Source organism: Chaetodon trifascialis, chromosome 13 (genome assembly GCF_039877785.1).
Source record: "Chaetodon trifascialis isolate fChaTrf1 chromosome 13, fChaTrf1.hap1, whole genome shotgun sequence".
Classification (NCBI taxonomy): domain Eukaryota; kingdom Metazoa; phylum Chordata; class Actinopteri; order Chaetodontiformes; family Chaetodontidae; genus Chaetodon; species Chaetodon trifascialis.
In genome coordinates this window covers 27,857,799-27,873,371 of record NC_092068.1, presented here as the reverse complement: position 1 = coordinate 27,873,371, position 15,573 = coordinate 27,857,799, and the positions used below count along the sequence as shown (strand labels likewise).

The following is a 15,573-nucleotide window of genomic DNA, read 5'->3' as shown; positions in this document are numbered from 1 at the left end:
GTATTTAACTAAATCCATTCTTCCCTCTACCAATAAAATGTCCCCCATGCCACTGGCTGCAACACAAGCATAAAACATGATTAATCCACCCCCAGGCTTAGCAATTGGAGAGGTGTTCTTTCATGAAATTCCGCAACACTTTGTCTCCAAGCATGTTCCTCATTGCAGCCCAAAAGTTCTGTTCAAACCTCATCAGTCCAGAAGACTTGTTTAGATGTTCCTCTGCAAATGTTTGATGATGCATTTTGTAGTGAGGATGCAGGAAAATTTTCCTCTCATGACTCTTCTGTGAAGGTCGTGTTTGTGTTAGTCTTGCTGCACAATAGAACAGTGCACCACCACTCCAGAGTATAAAATGTACAGTATTCATAAAGCTTTGAAATTTACATTGTCTGGTCTTTCCTGACAATGATTGTGAACAAGACAAAGCATTATCAAACTAATGTAGGTAGAAACTTTGGTAAAAGTCATTTGAGAACTGAAATCTCTTGGGTTGCCCAAAATTTTGTATGGTGCTCATTTTAATTTTTTCCCTCTAATGTAATACAAGAGAAAATTAATGCATTAATCTTGCTTAAAACATTGAAGAAAATGTTTCATCTTTAACTTTCTAACTTTTTGAGATCAGTCTAGTTTCTCTTCACTTAACTGTTCACAGTAAGAGAAATTTTGATCAGGAGTGCCCAAATTGTTGCATGCCACTGTAGGTCAACTAGCCAAGAGTGGCCATGTCTACCTCAACCAATAGTTACCTTACGTCTGGACTATTAAGGAAGAGACTTGAGGGGCAGGATCTTAAGAATCTCACCTTGCCTTTAAGGAGTCCTCTGGGTCCAATGACTCGATCAAAGATGTGTTGTCCCACATGAGCATCAACAGCTGACAGAGGGTCATCCAGCAGGTAAATATCTGACTTCCTGTAGATGGCCCGAGCTAGGCTCACCCTCTGCTTCTGACCTCCGGACAGGTTCATACCCTGCAATCCATAAATACATCATCATTAAACAAAAAATGAACAATATAAAGTCATACAGGCAACAATAAGCATTCAGAGCAGCAGTCAACAATTGCAAATAATAAAGAGTAACAACAAACAGTCCACAGTAAACAGAGCAACAAACAGTCAACAGTAGTCAAGAAAAGACAGTCAACAGAAAAAGTCAGTGCATCCATATTTAGTTAACCATCAGCCCACGTGTCGACAAACCTGACAGATAGGGGGCTAGGTTCTTGTGAACAGACCCAAACCCCTGAGGGATTGCCAGTGTTAGTACCTTCTCCCCAATCTCGGTGCTGTCTCCAGCAGGCAGAATGTCAAGGTCTGGCAGAAGAGCACAGGCCTCAATCACACGATGGTACCAGCTCTCCTTCCTCTCTCCACCAAACAAAATGTTGTCCTTTAGAGAGGCATTCTGGATCCAGGCTTGCTGAGGGATGTAGGACACTGAACCCTGTACCGTGGCATTAAAGATAACAATTATAATTACTGAGGATGAGAAGGTACTTACTTTCAGCAAATAAATCTTTATTAAAAAAAGCAATCAATTCCTTTACTTCTCTTTCTGGCTCCATCCCACAAGAAAAAGTTATGTAGATTTGGGAAGTTTTATGAAAACTAAACCTTTACATTTACAAAATCAATATTTCAAAGAGCAATAATACACATTGTTTGTTGTCACCTTGATAGATACGAAGCCACTCCTCTTCTCCATCTCTCCCAACATGGCAGATAGCAGAGACGACTTTCCTGAGCCAACATCTCCGACTACGGCCACCAGGGATCCCATCTTCACTTTCAAGTTGATCCTCTGCAGACACGGTGGCCCATCATTCGTCCAGGAGAAGGAGCCACTCTTAATCACCACACTGTCACCATCTAAAGAAAGAAGGTGGTTACAACACATGGTTTTTGGCCACACATAATTCCGCATGGATCTACACAGTTCTACACGGTCCACTGAATGGTTCCATGTGATTATCACATGGTTCCACATGACGGTTGGGTGATACATTAAAATTGGCCACTGCTAGCCCAACAACTGGGGATTATTGATATAATCCCACAGGTGTGTGTGCAGCCCTTGTTTCCGGTCTTAATGCTAAGCTAGGCTAACAGCTTCAGTACTGCACACAAGGTTAAACTGATTTCTGTCTTCATGTGTTAGACAGATATGTGCGAGATGTCATACCTGTGCTATTAGGAAGTCTCTCCACATTGTCAGATTTCAGTTCGTCTTGGCACAGGAATTTTCCCAGACGTCTGAGTGAGATGATGGCCTGAACATAAAAAAACATATCCATCATAGAACCATTAAAGAGAAATTTTAACATGTTTGCTGTCATAAGTTATTTCCCTGACGTGGAATCCATAATGTTTTGTCTTATCTGAAACATATTTATCATCCCGCACTCACTGCTTTCGGGTCAATAATTTACTATTTCACAAAGGACAACAACATATTCTATGGGAGTACCACAAGGCTCTGCATTAGGACCACTGTTAAAGCTTAGAGATAAATGATCTTTATGTGTGATATTGGAGAAATCCTTACAATTCACTCAGAGACACTGGTGGCTGCTCACCAGCTGTTATTGAGGATGACAATGTACACGCTGTCACAACAAAAAGATTCCCCCAGAAATATATAAATGGCCATTAAATAAGTATGTGAATAAGTATGACAGTATGTGAGGTTAAGTATTTAAGTGTGATCTTAGGTACAACAAAAGTACAAGTCAAAAAGCAAGATCATGTTATACTTCACTATATGTGAATGACATATAAAAAACTCACTGCAGAGACATTATCTTTCTGTTTATTTTTAAATAAATCTTTCTTTTGCCTTAAAAACATTTGAAAACTGCTTCCTGTGACTTCCTCTGGTTTAAGTAGCTGTACTTGGCTGTAAGAGTTTTAGTCTGACTTTACTATTCAATGGCTGAGAAGCCACCACTTCCACATATTGACAATGTTTAACCAATCAACAACCAGATTTATCCAGTTAAACACCTGCTGGCCAATAAGAGCTTTGCATCGGGATGTTGTAGCAGTACTTTCAACTGTGTTATGTCCACCTTTTTTTATTTTAAGCTTTTCAAGTTCAAATCTCTGTATTTGTGTAGAGACTGATTTCCACACAAGTAGATACTAAAATTACATAATAATAATAATAATAAATAAATAATATAGCGCTTCAGGACACTCAGAGATACTTCAGAAAAATAAATAAAAATAACTAATAATACTTAAAATGACATTTTAAAATATTTCTTTCTTAAGAAACAGAAAACTGGCTGGCTGGGTTGAGTGCATTATCCTATTTCTGGAAACAACTGTTATTGTTAACATAATTTAAAATCAAAATTTTCAAATCAAGTTTTTCTCTTTTTAGTGTTACTGCCATGGAGGCAGAAATGACAACTATCTCTAGAGGGAAGAAAGACAATGTGTTGCTGTAATTTGGCTAAAATAACATTGATTTGATTGAATGGAGGTTTCTGAAAAGGCTGCAACTTGCCTGCATAGTGGTGCTCATGGCAAAGGGAAGCTGACTCAGAGGGGTTTTCAGGATGTTGATGAGAGCGACAGAAACAAAGATTTTCTGTGCATCTAGAACGTTTCGCTCATCAATCAACACATAAACACCAAACACTGAAAGAGCAATCTGATCAGAGAAGACAAGAATTAGAGATTACAATTACAAGAAGAAAAAAAATGTGAAAAATATGTTCAGAGAGAAAGATATGGAGGCTCTGAAGTGCAAAACACAACAGCATTGGTGAGATTACTCAAAAGGAATAAGTAGGTACGTATTGGACAATGATTCCTCATGCTGACTGGATGCAGTGTTGGACAGTCTGCAAAAAACAGAAGTACTTGCCTTTGCTGTGTTCTCATTCAAAAAAGTAGTCTAGTACTAAGTTTCTACGGTCTAGCCAGTTTGAAGGTAGGAAAATGAAGAACAGGAACATGTTTTGCCTTTGCTTCAGCAATAGATTATTTACAAAGATTTTGAGTTGCTTTTGTCTTCTGCTCTTTCAGGGCAACGATAGAAGGTGAAACAGTAAAATAACAAACAAAGTTATCATAAGAAGATCTAGGTTTCTAAGCACTGAATTCATTTCAGCAGGATATATGTTGATAAAAACATCTGAAACCAGTTCAGTCAGTTTTACATGTTAACAGCCTACTATTTTATTTTATTTGTATTGTTTTTTATTCTTATTTTCTTGCTATTAAAAAGTATGCACTTTTTGTATTATCAATTGCCTCTCAGGGAAGATCAAAAGATCTTGCAGTATAAGGCCTGGAGGCCAGAGGTTACCCATCCCTGGTCTAGCAAAAGCAACCTATTGGTCTCAAAGATCACAAGTTGCCCTAAATCCAGCTGCTACAGTGGAGCTGCACAAGGACAGTAGGTCAGGATGGCTGTACTGGGCAGCTTCCAGGTGTGATTGTGTGAAGCTGTGTCAGTGTGATAAGGACCTGGCTCTGCCTAAGTTCCGCCTATGTCCACATACAGCTGCCCAATAACTGAGTAAGGACGGTGAAATGAGAGATTTTCTGTTCCAGATGGATTAAAAAACACCAGACACAGGCCTCTTGAATGTTTCACCAGAAGTTAACCTGAGTCAGATTGAGGTTTACCTGATCATGCAGGTGAGAGACTCACCAGGAAGGAGGAGGAGCTGAAGGAAGCCTGAGACACAGAGTAGAGGATCTGAGACTTCTTCAGGGCATTGAGTTCTTCATCTCTCAGGATGCCAACACGTCGCAGGAAAGCTTCCTCCCAGGCATAAAACTTCAGAATCTTCACACCATTCAGGATCTCATTCATCAGTTTGATCCGACTATCCATGAACTTCATCTGAACCTCCTTAGAGACAGAATTTTGTCTAGCTTTGAACCAGTATGTCCAGCACAGAAAACATTCAAATGAAGGAAGAAAACACAAACCACAGTTCATCCAAGTATCTGATTCGGGACAGTGAAACTGTTCTCTCACCTGAAGTTTGCTTCTCACTTTCACGATGAATCCATTCAGAGGGAAGAGCAAAAGAACAGCGGCAATACCAGCAAGAGCAGATGAACCAAGGAGCTGTCAATTGATCAGTCAATCACAGAGAGACTGTCAATCAATCAATCAATCAATCAATCAATCAATCAATCACAGAGGCTGTTGGTCAATCGTGTGTGATGCTTGTATGATGAGTTTGTATGTTTTCTTTATGTTGTGTGTAGGACGTTTTTTTTTTAATGTGTGTATGTTGTGTTTCTGTTGTGTGTATGATGTTTATGCAGTGCATGTTGTGTGGTGTTTGTTTTGAGGAGTCTGTGTTGGATATATGTGTTTATGTTGTGTGTATCATGTGTTTATTTATTCTACCACAAAATCCTTCTCATTGGCTTCTATTTATTTGTAACTGCACATTCTGGAGCTTTTTATCTTTAAACCTGATACAGCAGATTTAAACATTACACTCAGGAACTGCATTCAGGTCTGACAATGTCCCCTAGTTAAGGATACGAGGAAATCAATTTAGTTCTTGGCCAAATCAAAGTCAATTGAATTTTACTGACTGGATATTATCTGTGATAAGTACCATATCAATTTCCTAATCAGTGTTTTTTTCAGCTGCAATACCAGCAGTGTGAAAATTAGGACTAAGCATAAATCCAGAATCCCAAGTGGTTTATAGTTTCTGTGCCTTTATCATTCCTTTAATATATGAAAGATCTGCTGTGTCAAATGATTTTTTTTTCCTGAAGTAAACGGGGAAGGAAGTATTTTCTGCTTTACCAAATGAATGTGTATAGGTTCCTGTGCCTTAAAAACCCCACAAAGGAGCATTCAGTTTTTACAGCTGTAATTACACAGCTTCATTCAGTGACATCAATAATGTACAGTTCAAGTTTACATACATGATGTATTCCCTCAGCTCAGAATATAAATTGTTCACAGAGAATATCAGCAAGAAAAGAAGAAGCGCAAGGGTGGCACTTTTTTTTATAGCTGATTAAAAATCTGAACAGAACCTCCCCTACAGCAGGTTAAGTGTGAAGTCTACGTGACTGGCCGTCTAGCCAGGCTAAAACAGAGCCACCTTCATGACACTCAAACCTCTGGCTTTAGGCTCAACATATCTACTAACCCATTAATCTCACTTTGCAGTTGTTACAGCTGCCACCATTCTTGGGGGTGTTTGTGTGTGTTCTTGTGCCCCGTGTGTATGTGTATGTGAATGTGAATGGAAACAGGAGTTCAACAGGAGCCAGCCAGTGTCCAATTCCCTGCCAGCAGTTATCTCCTGCCGGCTACAAGAGGCTGGCATCTTTGGTGACCAGTCCTCGGCACAGGAGAGATGCACTTTGTTGTGTGACAGATTTGTCAGAGTTCCATTTTTGGTATCGTGTTGGCAACCAGACTCGAAAGTGAGCTAGGTTTGGGGGGGGGGGGGCTGATTTGTACACACACTTAGAAATATTGTTTGTTAGTTTCACTAGGCTTAGGGGTGCTATTTCATTTTGTACTTTTTGAATCTCGTTTTCACCTTTTACTGTAGGCCTCATTTAGGAGGGTTTTATTTCCATTTTGTTTTGAGTGTGGGATTTAGATAAGCGCTTCCTTTTAGAGAGTTCTCTTTTGGTTAGTATTACTTGAGCTCTTCATTTTGAAGAGTTCTCTTTTAGTTATAGTTAATTAAACTCATTTTAGGAGAGTTCTCTTTTGGTTTTGATTATTTCATTTGTTTGAAAAGCTTTTCGTTGTCTTGGCCTTTTGTCTTTTGTGTATTAAAACAATTTACAGCACAATGAAAAACTTCTTTTCAGCCACTTCCACTGGTTTTTTTTTGTTACTTCCCTACCCCTAGTGAGCTGGGTCGTAACAGCAGTCTAACCCTGTGGTGTAGTTTTGACCAGTGGAATGATCCCTGCTGTGTTGTGGGCACATTCACTTTCTAGATTAGGGGTCCTCAACTATATTTGTCCAAGGTTCAGTATTCTTTAAGCAGACACTGTGGGGGCCAGACATTCAAATAATAAAAAAAATCAATATTTATTTAGGCCTAACTAGCTAATCATCATTTAATATTTTCACTCTCTTACAAAATTGTTATTTTATGAGCCTGTATCAGTGTGAACAGACTCCTCAAAAGACATGTAAAATACATAATGATAAATTGACATTTAACTAGAAAACTCAGACTAACCCTCCACCGAGGACAGTGCTCAATGCAAAACCCATAGTTCAACTACCAAAGAATAAACCCTTATCTCAACAAAAAATCTTCAGGATCCCAGGAAGAAAACATAAATACTCATTTTGAGATCCTTTGCAACAGGATGAAATGGCCAAAACTAATCCAAGTGATGCCTCTTGTGTCTAATACATAAGCAAGGTGTGTAAGTGGCCAGAGTGCTGCTGCTGCTCCAGGCACTGGCCTGGGAGCCAAGTGGTTTAATGGTGGCTCCAAGGAGTAAGTAGACGGGGTGAACTATGAATTGCAAACTTCTTGGCTCGTTGCCAGAGGTTGGCAAGCTAATCAATGATCACACTCAGCATGGACGGGGCCTAGAGAACCTGGTTAAATATGTACTCCCATGAAGGACGCCCCAACAACTGACAAGAATTAGGAGCTACTTGAGTGCAATTAGAGTTGCAGGGCAGTGTTTTGAGAAGCAATGATTATGCTGTGTGTATGATGTGTTTATGTTGTTGTCATTTTGATGTTTTACCTGCCACAGGAAGTAAAAGCAGAGCATGATCTCGATTGGATTGACCCAAATACTGTTGAAATAAACCACAAAGTCCATCAGTTTCTGAATGTCCGCTGAAACCAGATTAATGATTTCTCCTGAAGTACACCGCCGTCGAGCTGCACTGCTGATCATCAGACACTGAGGATCAAACACAACAAACTTTGACACTCCTGACCAACTGACACTGGATAAGCACAAACACTAAGTCTGAAATGTTAAAGTTGAACTCCAGTAATGGCATCACTGTGTTTTCAAATATTTCCAGGTGTCTCCAGGTGTCAGGAAGTGCAACTGCAAATGTTTTAAGTCTAGTTTAGTATAAAGCCTTCAGTGTCTACAAGTGACTACAAGTGAGTTAGAAAGAAGTGAGATTAGTACACCTTTGTAGCTGCTCTTGATCTCTGCTACAGGTTACAGGCTCCAGGCTACATTTGCCGCTACCCAACCATCTACCACCCAACAGTCCATTTGCTTTGTGGGTACTATTGGTGCCAGGTTTTGACAAGGAATAAGAATGTATGAAATTAAAAAGATGCCTTTGCTGTCGGTGAAGATTCTCAGTCATCCTGGTCATGGTTACCCAACAAGGGTTGAATCAATCTTAATCTTAATCTCAATCTTATCTTAATCAATCAGTCTTAATAAACAGGACTCTCACCACCCACTGAAGCATAAGTTAAGAGTCATCAGAACCTGATATCTAATGCCTGCCTGCCTGTCTCTCTGTCTGTTACCTTCCTGTAGACAAGACCTATGATGGCAGTCTTCAGTCTCATCCCGACAGTGAAGCAATGAAACATGTAGTGATGATGGAGGAGAGACTGCAGACAGGAGAGCAGGAACAGCAGCGAGGCAAAAAGGAAACCTTTCCACAGCTCAGTGTTTTTGTCCCGCATGAAGCCCAGCAACAAGCTGACAACAATATAAAATAACAGCAAAAACAACAATGAAATACAAAAACAAACACTAGACTGTAAACAACATAAACAATAAATAACAACCAAAACAATAAATAAGTGTCAGAGTAGAGTTGTAGTTTGTCAAACTGGATTATTTGGATTGTAGAATTCAAATAATCCAAAACATCACTGTCTGTTACTCTGACAACAGTTCAAATGCTAACCTTAACCTTTTTTTTTTTTTTCCTACCTGACTGCAAAACACAAATTGATTACAACAATATATGAAATCTCAAACTGAAGTTATAACTACTGACCTGCAAACCAGAAAACTCAAACTGGGTGAATTTGAAAATGAAACTACAGACATTAACCACGCTACAGAATTTCAAAGCAAAGTGAGACCTCAGTAAACATATTACCTGTCTGACACTCACCTGACCAATCTGACTCTCTAGCTTGGATCTGGTAGGAGCAGGTCTGTTATTAAAATCTAACTAAACTAACACCCAAACCCGTGACCATTTTATGTACTCTTTTTTTTTAATCTCTTTATTCCATTCCTATTATTCAGTGGTTTTATTTTCCCATTTTAAGTTATGTGTTGTCATGAATTTCCATCCTTATTGCACGTCATATTTACTAATAAAATAATAAAATATAAATACCCACCTGTCCTCCCTGACACCCACCTGACTTCTCTGACCTCTCAGAGTTCTCTGACACTCACCTGAGCACCTGCGGCACAGCAAACATGAAGGCATCATGCAGGAGGAGACACAGCGTCCCACGAAGGAAGTAAAGCCCAAAGCTCCGCCCCAGAGTGCGCAGGAGGAAGAGGCCATGGCCCCACTGCCCCTTCCTTGACTTCCTCAGCAGCCCTGTTTTTTCTGTTGCCACAGCACAACCACTGGACCGGGACCAGGACAGGGATCGTGCCCAGGATGGTCCAGAAACACCAGGGTCCTCCCTGCAGAACACCCCAAACAAGCCACAGGTATGGTGAATTTCAGGGGACGGGCCTGGACTGACCAGCAATGACTTTCACCATTAACTTCGACTGTTGTATATCCATCCATCAGTTATAATTGGTGGGGCTGGGGGTCAGTTGCAGCCAATCTGAGCTGACATTGGGTAAGAGACGGGTACACCTGGCCAGGTCACTATTCAATCACATGGCTGAAACAAGAGACTGACAATCATACTTGCATTCACTGTTTTATACTGAGTGAGATCATATTTCAGAAAGAAGCCTCCATGTTTTCTGAGTGTCCTGTTTCACATTAAAAACCTTCAAGTGAGTCAGAGGGCTTTAGGGTTTAGCAACATCTGCAGGAAGTGATGCGTTTAATCAGCAGCAGCTTTACCAACACCAGTCAGAGTGAAGGAATCAGGATCAGCTGTGTGACATCACTGTGACATCCCTGTGATCATGTAGTGTATTTTTTTTAATTTCTTCATTTATCTATATAATTTTAAATATTGTTTGCATTTTTTTAATTTAGCATTCAGATTAAATCAAAATCTCAGTATAATATTCATACTGTAAAAATGTCATACTGCAGCTGTTTGCAGGGTTGAGACCAGAGCTTCTCCAAGTCTGTCATGATCCAGCTGGATGAATCCTGGTCCCGTAGAGGCCACAGATCTGCAGCCTGTAGGGGGCAACGGTAACCCTGAACCACCAAACTGAGAAAGACATAAGATACAACTTTTTATTAATAATGATGTCACTATTATTATCATTATTACTAGAAGCAGTAGTATTATTAGCAGTAGGGTTAGTAGTAATAGTTGAATGAGGAGGTGATGGATGAGTCTATTAAGTTTCTAGGTACCACAATCACCAGCAACCTGAAATAGGAGACATGCTGATCACATGTCAACAAGTGATCTTACCAGAGGATGTCCATCCTCAGACTGATCTGGAAGATGAATATCTCCCCATAAGTTTTCATCCAGTTCTGCAGAGCCACTATGGAGTTTGTCCTCACCTCTGTCACTGTGTAGTACCCCACATGCTCTGTCCACACCAGACACAGACTGGAACACATCATGTGAACATGAAGCAGTTCATACGATAGGATCACGTGTTCTGCATGGAGTCAGAGTCAGACAGAGGGCCAGAGGGATAGTGACAGACCATCATACCTGGATCACTGCCTCTTCAGAAACATGAGGACCACTAGACATTGCAACAGTTTTTTTTCCCCAAGGCCATTTTAACTTTCTTTAACTTCTGACAGCAGTAGTAGTAGTGCCTGTAAAAGGTATTAGTGGAAGTAATAGAAGTGATGGTGGCAATGGTAATGTTAATGGTAATAGTGTGTGTATGTGTGTGCAGGGAAATTTCAGAAAGATATTCTAATGATGACACCAAAATCAAATGGATCTTAAGCACCACCATCAGGTTAGCAGTGTTTGTTCCAGCAGATTAGGGTATGGTAACACATGCACAAAATTAGAGAAGCAATTGAGTTAATTCTTCGCTTCTTCACTAAGTCTGCAAACAAAATTTTTTATTTTTTTTGCCTGATTTGTGTGACTGATCTGTTCTTTTCATGAGAATGTTAACTGCACAAATCACATATGACCTGCATGGTCATATTAGAATTCATGCAACTTTTACGTCATTCTGGATCAACATTTGTCATAGTTGGGTGCTGGCAGGAGTCATGTGAATGCAAACATGGAAGCAACTGTGATGGAAGTAGTGGAGGGAAACTGAGGAGTTAAACCTCAGAAGTATATCCTCCTGACTACCAGTAGTTCAAATTTGTTCTCTATAGAGGATATTTGTAAACCTGAATATCACTGCATACTACTGAATTAACTCCTTTTGCTATCTACAGAGAACATTAAGGGCTTTTCAGTGATACCAAATGTGAAGGGGTGGGGCTTTGGTACCTTTCTCTTTCTCATTAAGGAAAATGGTCATCCATCAGTGCAAGCACATTTTATGGGAAGAGGAAAGTAAGAGCATAATACTTTTTATTGGGCAAATGGCTTGAAATGTTGTTGGCATATTTTAGATAAGTCTCTTAACACATTAAAACATTGTCTAAATTATTTTAACTGTATTTTAGCATAGTATTTAAGTGTTTAAAAAATGTCCTACAAGAAAAAATCCCCCCCCCCCCCAAAAAAAATAAATATGTTTTCAGTATTCTAATTACCTGACAAGGGGAATTTAAAAAAGAAATTGTGATTGGACAATGTTTTTTTTTTTCCTGGTAGTCACGAGGATATGGGGTGACATGAAGGGTACAATAACCAGTCTGTGTTTTAAAGAATATCAAAAGGAATAGCCAAAAGGAGCCACAGAGGAACATAGCTGCAGTGTCAGAGAAAAGTTAAGAGTCCGAGAACCCAGCTGTAAGAAGCTAAAGACTCAAACCAATGAAGCAGTCGTGGTTGGATCACCTGCCCATTTTACAGCAAGATTGACTGTGTGGTGGGTAACAAATCCAGCTGGCAGCCATTGGAACTGCTTGATATCTCTGGTGATACAAACAAGAGGAGGAGCAAGAGGAGCCTGAAACTCCAGGGAGTGGAACTAGTTCAGCTGGGAGCCACAATTATTGCTGGCGAGACAGGCACGTTATCTAGCTGCCACCCAGCTGTTTGTGGCCATATGGCCCAGATAACATTACTTTCACTGTAATGTCGGTGCAATGGCTCTGACAAAAACTGCATTGGCCTATGTTGTACATGTGCACAGAGCAATGTAATTGGGTCCATGCAGTCAGTGAAAAGTCTATAATACTCATAGCAGACACTGTTTTATGTTAGCCTCAGTTTACTATAGGATATTTTCATCTATGTCTGACATATAAGGCCTTTTACTCCATAACACTTGTTGAGCAATTTTAGTTACTAGCTACTTTACATAAACTTGTATGAAATATAATCAACAAAAAAATGTGATCTATTTTTTATAAGCATTTATTGATCCTCAGGGGGACAAGCTAACCAGCAAATTCAAAGAAAATTAAATAAATATTAATACACCAATAATTACAATCCATATACATGATTTTCACATGGACCAATGTTTTGTTACTTTAAGTATATTTTGGTGCTAATACTTTTGTACTTTTACTTCAGTAAAATTTTAAAGCAAGTGCTTTTACTTGTAACAAAATATTTCAATATGATGTTATTGATGCTTTTGCTTTAGTTAATGACCTGAGTACTTCTTCCAGCACTGCTTATTTACCAACAGAAAGAACTTTCTGGAAGACAGGGATGCACAATTGTTTTGGTCAGGCTTTTGTTAGATCACAAGTTAATACTGTTGATCACTTTGCTGGATGCTTAGTCGATACATCAATTACTGTTTTGGACACTTATGAATTCTGTGCTGAGAATGCATTACTGCATTTTCTTATTGTATTACTGCAAACCTTGCTCTTGCTACTCAACTATACCATCAATTCCTAGACTAATTATTCATTTGGTAATTATGCTAATTCTAATTTGACAAGCAGAGGAGGAGAGCAATATGGAAAATGGGTCATCGCAGGTGTGCCACACAGAGTTGCCGGCTCTAATACGTTCCATAATGAGGGAAGAAATCAGGGCTGCTTTTGACAGACTTCAACCACAGTGTGATGCTTAAAGGTGGAACCCGACACCTGCGGTCAGAAGCTCAGGGAGATGGAGGAAGGGCTAGTCGGCATGGATGATCATGTTGCTGCACTTGAAGTTGCACATAGAAATCTAATAAAGGAAAACAAACAACTCAAAGACAAAATAGAGAGAATAGAACTACACAGCATAAAGTTAAATCTGCGTGTGCTTGGTCTGAAAAGTGATATTGAGAAGAGTGACCCCACTGCTTTCATGACAAACTTTTTTAAGGAGGTGTTCTGAGGGGAGTTCACATGTGAACCAGCTGTGGAGATTGTGCACAGAGTAGGTGTGGTGCACACCTCGAAACCCAGACCAATGATTGTAAAAATGCAGCGATATCAGACGAAACAGACAATCTTGAAACTGGCAAGTAGCAAGAGAGAGGTGACGTTTCAAGACATGCAAGTGAAGATATTTCCCGATGTGACACCTGAAATATCCAAGAGGAGGGCCCAGTTCAACGATATCAGGATGAAGTTGCGTGAGGCTGAGGTGAGACACAGGCTACTGTTCCCAGCCACGCTTATAGTTACCTACAATGGACAGACGAGACTGTTTAGGGACTGCAGTGGGGCTGAGACTTTTTACAAAAAAGAAATCGGTTCTGCAGTACAAGCTGAAAAAGGGGTGAAAGACTGAATGAATGGATATATTAATGAGGTCTATTAGTGATCTAATGGTGGGATAATGCCATTAAGGAGGAAGTAATGGACTATACAGTAATGAATTGCAATTTAGTTAATGAAGTATTCTTTGGAGCAGTATTCTTGGAGAAATTGTTTATGTATCTACGGTTACTTTATTTTATTTCTTGGCCAATTAACACTGGCTTTTGAGCTATTTATTTGTTTGCTTGTTTATTTACTGTTTATATGTTTGTTTAAAGTTATTCATTATTCATGTAAGCACAAAATTTGATTAATTAAAGATATGACCTCAGTGAAATGTATCCTAGATGTAGTTCTAATAGTGATTATTATTTGATTATGTGAGGGAGCGACAAGTATGCTCTCTTCATTAAGTGTAGTGAGTAGGAAGCATGTATGGTAGTTTGTGGGTGTCTGAGTGTGGGGTTGTGTATGTGATAGTGTGTGTGTTGAATGGGGTGAATGTATGTTGATCTTTGGCTCTCAAATTGAAAGGAAGGGAAAACAAGATAGAATTTAAAACACTGTATTGATCTTAACACAGTTGCCAAGGAAAGGGTGAAAATTGGCACATAAAATATTTGTAGTTTAAGAAATAAAATGACTAAGATAACAGAAATATTAGCATGTGGTATTCACTAGTTAGCAATATCTGAAACTCACTTAGATGACACATATAATGTCAAATATAAATGTCAGTTGCTACACTCTGCTTTTGATACTCAGGGATATAGTGTATATATAGGTGAGACAGGAATGCTTATGGAGGTGGTGTAGCAGTATTCATTCAAAATCAAATACCAGCAAAAGTAAGCTTTGATTTAATGCCTGCTGATACTGAAGTTATTTGGTTGCAAATTAATTTGCCACATTTGAAACCTCTGCTGGTAGGACTTCCAAATGCAAAGCTATTTCATTTGGATAAATTGTGTGAAAAGTTGGATACAGTGTGTGATCATGATAATGAGATTTATTTTTTTGGGAGATTTAAATATTGACTGGACTATGTCACACTGTGCACTTAGAGGGAAGCTGCAAGTAATAACTAGTGCATGTAACTTGGTGCAAATGGTGGATAAATCAACAAGGGTGTGTATGAAGAAAGATGGGTCCAAAAGTGCAACATGGATTGATTGTATATTTACAAATGCCAGTCATTTATGTTCAAATGTAATATCTGTCCCCGTGGGATGTAGTGGTCACAAGTTAGTAGTGCTTGTGAGAAAGACAAAGGTTCCAGAGGCGGGACCATTAATAGTATTCATAAGATCAATGAAAACATTTTGTGAAGAGTCATTTATACAGGATGTTAACAATATATGTTGGAATTATGTATTAGAGAAGGATAACCCAGATGATGCACTTGAGGTCTTTAATGTGTTATTTATGCAAGTGATTGAGAAACACACACCACTTAGAAAGCAGACAGTCAGGAATTTGAGATCACCATGGATAGACAAGGAACTGAGGGAACAAATGAAACAAGGAGATGATGCAAAAAAAATATAGCCATTACGTTAAATTATGAGTCAGACTGGCTAATTTGTAAGAGGTTACCGAATTATGTAACGGCATCAAAAAAAGAAAAAGCAATTGTATTATGGAAATAAAATTAAAGATGTAAAAAACG

At 39.1% G+C, this 15,573-nt stretch overlaps 1 protein-coding gene across 1 annotated transcript in view; it reads right to left on the bottom strand.

Moving 5' to 3' along the window:
- Positions 1-15,573, bottom strand: part of LOC139341289 (multidrug resistance-associated protein 1-like) — a 55,528-nt gene that overhangs the window by 21,483 nt on the left and 18,472 nt on the right. Inside the window, exons 7-18 of the mRNA XM_070977721.1 lie at positions 10,222-10,350; positions 9,813-9,824; positions 9,392-9,571; positions 8,497-8,674; positions 7,739-7,900; positions 5,007-5,099; positions 4,674-4,877; positions 3,519-3,665; positions 2,190-2,277; positions 1,680-1,876; positions 1,275-1,451; positions 809-976 (exon numbers count right to left, since the gene is read on the bottom strand). Of these exons, the coding sequence (XP_070833822.1) occupies positions 809-976; positions 1,275-1,451; positions 1,680-1,876; positions 2,190-2,277; positions 3,519-3,665; positions 4,674-4,877; positions 5,007-5,099; positions 7,739-7,900; positions 8,497-8,674; positions 9,392-9,571; positions 9,813-9,824; positions 10,222-10,350 (1,735 nt within the window). The remainder of the gene's footprint in view (positions 1-808; positions 977-1,274; positions 1,452-1,679; positions 1,877-2,189; positions 2,278-3,518; positions 3,666-4,673; positions 4,878-5,006; positions 5,100-7,738; positions 7,901-8,496; positions 8,675-9,391; positions 9,572-9,812; positions 9,825-10,221; positions 10,351-15,573) is intronic.